Raw genomic sequence first — 5,223 nt, 5'->3', positions numbered from 1 at the left:
ATTAATTAATAAAAATTAAGGAATGATGTACCATCAAATAATTAATTTTAAGGGGCTTTGTTGAAATAAATTAATAAAAAGGCAGATGCTACAAAACAAAACCAGGTCTACCACTACAACTCTTAAACAATTTTTAAAAATAAAATAGGGTTTTTTTAAAAAAAACAACATTTTGGACCTACCAACAAAAGTTAAATAAAGTGATAAAATATATTATATTTTTAAAATGATAAAAAGAAAATTAGACCAAATATACTGTATTAGGTTTTTTTATTGATGCCAATAATAATAAAACACATCAAAACATTAATTAGGGTATAATCATAAGAAGGTTAGGTTTAGTTTAAATAGTAGGTTTTTTTTCATGAAATTTACTAATTATATCTTAGTATCTTGAAGTCATCAAAAAAAAAAAATCGTGATGTTACTAAAAGTAAGTAAATAAAAAAAATACTTGAAATTAATATTTAAAATTTTATTAAAAATTTTATTGCACGATATATGTGTGAAATCACAAATATAAAATATAAAGGTGTGTTTAAAAATAATATATAATAAATAATAAAATTTATAACTTAAAACTTATAAATAATAACATATTAAATATGTACGATATTAAAATTAAAAGAAATAAATTACATTATTTATGAGTTTATATCAAGTTAAGTTGTGACATTAACTCAATCAAATATATTATTAAAATATACAATTAGTGAATCGATAAAATGCATAATAAAATTAAAAATATCTAAATATCAAAATAAATTTTTATTAGTTTTTATATAAAAGGAATAAAGTAGAATCAGATAATATATTTTATTTTAATTAAAAAGATATTTTAATAAATTTTTAATTGAGTTGATGAAAATATTCAAAATATTGTTTGATAAATTAAAATTAAATGCTGAAATTAGGCATAATATATGGCTACAAAAATAAAAAGAAAATGTCTGTTGTTCTTTCGAGTTTCGACTTCTGAATATTTGTGTATTTTCCTCTGTTCTCTAAGCTTATTTTTTTTCACTTCAAAGTCGCCGCTCTCTCAATCCAATAAGGCGGCAAAAGAGGAAAAAATATCTTTTTCCTTTTTCTTAAAGAATGGCGGCCTTTCACTGTACCATCTGCCCCTTCCTTATTCCCAGTTTCCTTTACCTTTCTCTGTTTTGTGTTCTTGCTTGATCCCTCTTATGTCCACCTTCAGTAACCCTATTTTTCTAAAGCGTTTTCGCCTTTTGAAATTTGGGTTTTTTCCAGCTTGATAGCCTAACCCTAGAGAGCGAGAGATTTTTTTTTTTGAACTAAAAGTATAGCTCTTGCAATGGAAGAGCCAGGGCAGATAAAAAGGGCGTTGCTTGATGCCTCCGCCGGTGCTATTTCTGGTGGTATATCCCGGACAGTTACGTCTCCTCTTGATGTTATTAAGATCAGATTTCAGGTAAAAATATGGATTTTTTATTTTTCTTCTTTTTTGGAGTTTATTTTAATGTTAGGGGATTCTGGAATGACTATAATTAGTATTTTTTTATGAAATTAATTATGGCTTTTGGATTTGCTATGAGTATGATGAAAATTGAAAGGTGAAATGTGGAAGGGTAGATCGGGTGGATAGAGAAGTGGTAGGTGTAAATGTGAAAGATGATAATGATGGATTCTCAAGTTGGAAATAAAATGAATTTTAAAAGTGAGATTGACAAGAGGGAAAAAAAGAAGAAGATAGTTTTTATTATTATCCATTATGCACAAATTAGAAATATTTTAAGTTGGACCAAATGATAAAAAGGGAGAAAATTAGAGAAATTTGAGTTAAGTATTTGCACTTGATATTTATTAGATTTTTCATATTCTTTGAAACCTTATATTTTATCTTAGCTTATAAAAGGTATAATGGTAAAATAATATTCTTACATTTTACCTCGATGAAAATCTTTCCCGTTATGGTAGAAGCAAAATGTATATTTTCTATCTTTTTTCTCTTCAATCCTTTCAATTTTTTCTCTCTTCAGTTTTTTATCCACTCAACCAAGCAAAATCACCTTAGCGAGAAAGTTATGAGGACTAGTAGAGTGTTAATTGAATCCACTGAGTGCAATTTGTAATGTTGCATCTTGGAAATATATACTTGATAAGAATTAAGTAATAGTTGTGGGAACTGGGAAGTGATCATAATATGTAACTGAATCATCCTTTTAATATTCACTGTAAGTTAAGCTTCTTATTTGGTATACAAATTCTTTTTGTTGGGTGTCAAACAACAAAACCATGTCTTTTCCCACTATTTAATGCAGGCTTTCGGATCATATTGCATAGTTAACTTAGGAACATATCCTATTCGGTTGTCCTCTTCATAATCCTTCCTTCATCGACATGTTTTGACTAGATCATCTACTTGTCTTCTTTCCATGTTTGAATCTTCAAAAATGTGCTTTCTTCATTTTATATCCACACTGCATATTATCTCCTTCTTTCCCTATACGGACTTGTTTATCTTTTTACATTCCTACTTTCATTGAAGAATTTCATTTCAGCTACACTCATTTATTTTGGCATGTTAATGTGTTGTTGCCAACATAAAGAAAGTTGTTATTTTTCTCTGTGTATAGGTGCAATTAGAACCAACATCTTCATGGGCTTTGCTTCGTGGAGATCTTTCGGGATCATCAAAGTACACTGGAATGTCTCAAGCAACAAAGGATATATTGAGGGAAGAAGGTTTACCGGTATGAGCGCCATTTTCTTTTCGACTGTATGTTTATTTCCTCTTCTATTTTACTAGTTATGATTGAATGATTTCAAAAAGAGCTCATTCATTTGTGCAGTTGGTTGCATTTTTAGTTAACCTTTTCTTTCCTATAAGCTAATTTACCTAAAATTCTGTAGATTTGCTTTCTTTTGTGTTTTTTTAATTCAATATATTGTTCTTACGACAGGGATTTTGGCGTGGTAATGTCCCAGCTTTACTTATGGTTATGCCATATACAGCCATACAATTTGCCGTGTTACATAAATTGAAAACATTTGCTTCTGGTTCTTCCAAGACAGGTACTTTACAGCAGATATTGCCTTCCGCTATGCTGATGAAAAGATAGAAATTGTAAGTTACGTCACATATTGAAAGTAATCAGGGACATACAGCTAGTTAATATAGAAGCATACAAAATTATTTGTGGGTTTATGTCCTCCTATGTTGTATATGGTAGATTGGAGTGTTTGTCTTTATTGCATCAGATTGCAGCCTCATATTATTTCTTATGATATGCTTTGTTATGGCCTTGTTTTATGGTGGTGCAGTGGATCACCTTAGTATAAGCCCCTACCTGTCTTACATCAGTGGGGGGTTAGCAGGTTGTGCAGCTACTGTTGGATCTTATCCTTTTGATCTTCTTCGGACTATATTGGCTTCGCAAGGTGAACCTAAGGTATTACACTTGACTGATGCTATAATGTTCTTTTCTGCTTTGGCAGCAGTTCATTCAATTGTGAAAAGGAAGTTTATGAGGTCATAACCTCTTTTGAAAAGAAATTTAACTGTATCTTTGTACTTATAAAGTGATTTGTAAAAATTTCTTGGATGCTAACTTCTGATGCACCCAATGAGTTTCCTGCAAAAGCTTTGATTTCTTCAAGTTAGTTGATTTCTTTGACACATCCTGATTACATGTTAGGTATACCCCACTATGAGATCAGCACTCTTTGATATAATTAGTACTCGTGGATTTAGAGGACTGTATGCTGGGTTGTCACCAACATTGGTTGAGATCGTTCCTTATGCTGGCTTGCAGTTCGGCACATATGATACATTTAAGCGTTGGGCTATGGTAAGATTTTTGTTCATGTATACCTTGAAATGATCTGTTTCCTGAAAAATGCTCAGTATCAGTCATATATGGATTTCTTTTCTTGTCCAAGTGTTTTACATTTAAGATAAGAAACATGGGATTTAGATGTTATTTGTTAAAATGGTTTATCTGATTGTCTAACATGGTGTTGTGGTTTTCCAATAGAATGATGCATAGAATAGATAATACATTTTCAGTATGTTGTTTCTTATAAATTATCTGCATCAGAATTTGGAATGTTGATTTAAGCTCAGTTGGTACTTGACTAAATTTAGTGCTTGTTAGATAAACCAAAATCTCTTGGATATTTTGACATGTTTATTGTTCTTGGTGTATGCTTAGTCTTGTTCTGAAACTTCGAATATATATTTTGAAAAAAAAATTGTTTTTAATGTGTGGTCTTGGATTTTACATTTTTATCATCTTAGACTTGGAATCCGTCTAGATCATTCAATACAAGCTCAACCACAGATCATAGCCTTTCAAGTTTTCAACTTTTCATTTGCGGGCTAGCAGCTGGTACTTGTGCGAAACTTGTTTGTCATCCTCTCGATGTAGTCAAGAAAAGGTTCCAGGTAGATCTCTGGGCATTTTTGAACCTGCATTGCTGTCATAACCTGATCTCCAAATTTTGCTTATTTATGGAACTTGGTTGCCATTTGTTGGTTGCAGATTGAGGGACTACAGAGACATCCAAAATACGGTGCTCGAGTAGACCATCGTGCATATAAGAACATGTTTGATGCATTGCAACGAATCTTGCAGTCAGAGGGTTGGCATGGTCTTTATAAGGGAATTGTTCCGTCGACAATCAAAGCTGCACCTGCGGGTGCTGTAACATTTGTGGCTTATGAGTTCACATCAGACTGGTTAGAGTCCATTTTGTCTTGAAATCTAACATAACTAGATTTTCATCTTTTTCTTTATTATCCATTAGATAATTCATTTAGTTTTCTTTCATGGAATTGTGAAAAGCTCTCATAGGATGGAAAGGGAGTATGAACATGAAATTATAGCATAAAATTGTCATCAACTTACATGGAGTAAGTTCATATATTTAGAGTACAAATTTTGAGGTTGGAAATCAAGATGTAGAGCAGAGTGACCTTTTTTAGCACTTGTTTGAAATTAATGAAATGCTATTTCTTATTTTATACAATCATATTCATTGGTGTGTATGGCAGTTTTTATGCAACCATTAAATTCCCAGGATATTGCATGTCAAAGTTGCATATTTTTGACATCATCCCTATTCTAAGTCTAAAAATTTTCAGATGATTTTTTATTTTTCAATCGCTTGACTGTTTAGTCAATGCAGTAGTTATTATCGCTTTTTTTGTATTGTAAACTTGGTGTTATATATATATATATATATATATTACATAAA

General features: G+C 30.9%; 1 protein-coding gene across 1 annotated transcript; it reads left to right on the top strand.

Moving 5' to 3' along the window:
* The first annotated feature begins 917 nt into the window (after positions 1-917).
* LOC108487230 (mitochondrial thiamine diphosphate carrier 2-like) lies at positions 918-4,995 on the top strand. The gene is made up of 7 exons (XM_017791524.2): positions 918-1,435; positions 2,601-2,717; positions 2,928-3,039; positions 3,289-3,416; positions 3,663-3,815; positions 4,265-4,411; positions 4,509-4,995. The coding sequence occupies exons 1-7, from the start codon at positions 1,319-1,321 to the stop codon at positions 4,725-4,727; spliced, it is 993 nt and encodes a 330-aa protein (XP_017647013.1). The 5' UTR covers positions 918-1,318; the 3' UTR covers positions 4,728-4,995.
* Positions 4,996-5,223: the final 228 nt, after the last annotated feature.

The sequence above is a fragment of the Gossypium arboreum genome, chromosome 10 (genome assembly GCF_025698485.1).
Source record: "Gossypium arboreum isolate Shixiya-1 chromosome 10, ASM2569848v2, whole genome shotgun sequence".
Classification (NCBI taxonomy): Eukaryota; Viridiplantae; Streptophyta; class Magnoliopsida; order Malvales; family Malvaceae; genus Gossypium; species Gossypium arboreum.
Note: the sequence above shows the minus strand (reverse complement) of the source record. Positions and strands in the feature narration are given on the sequence as shown.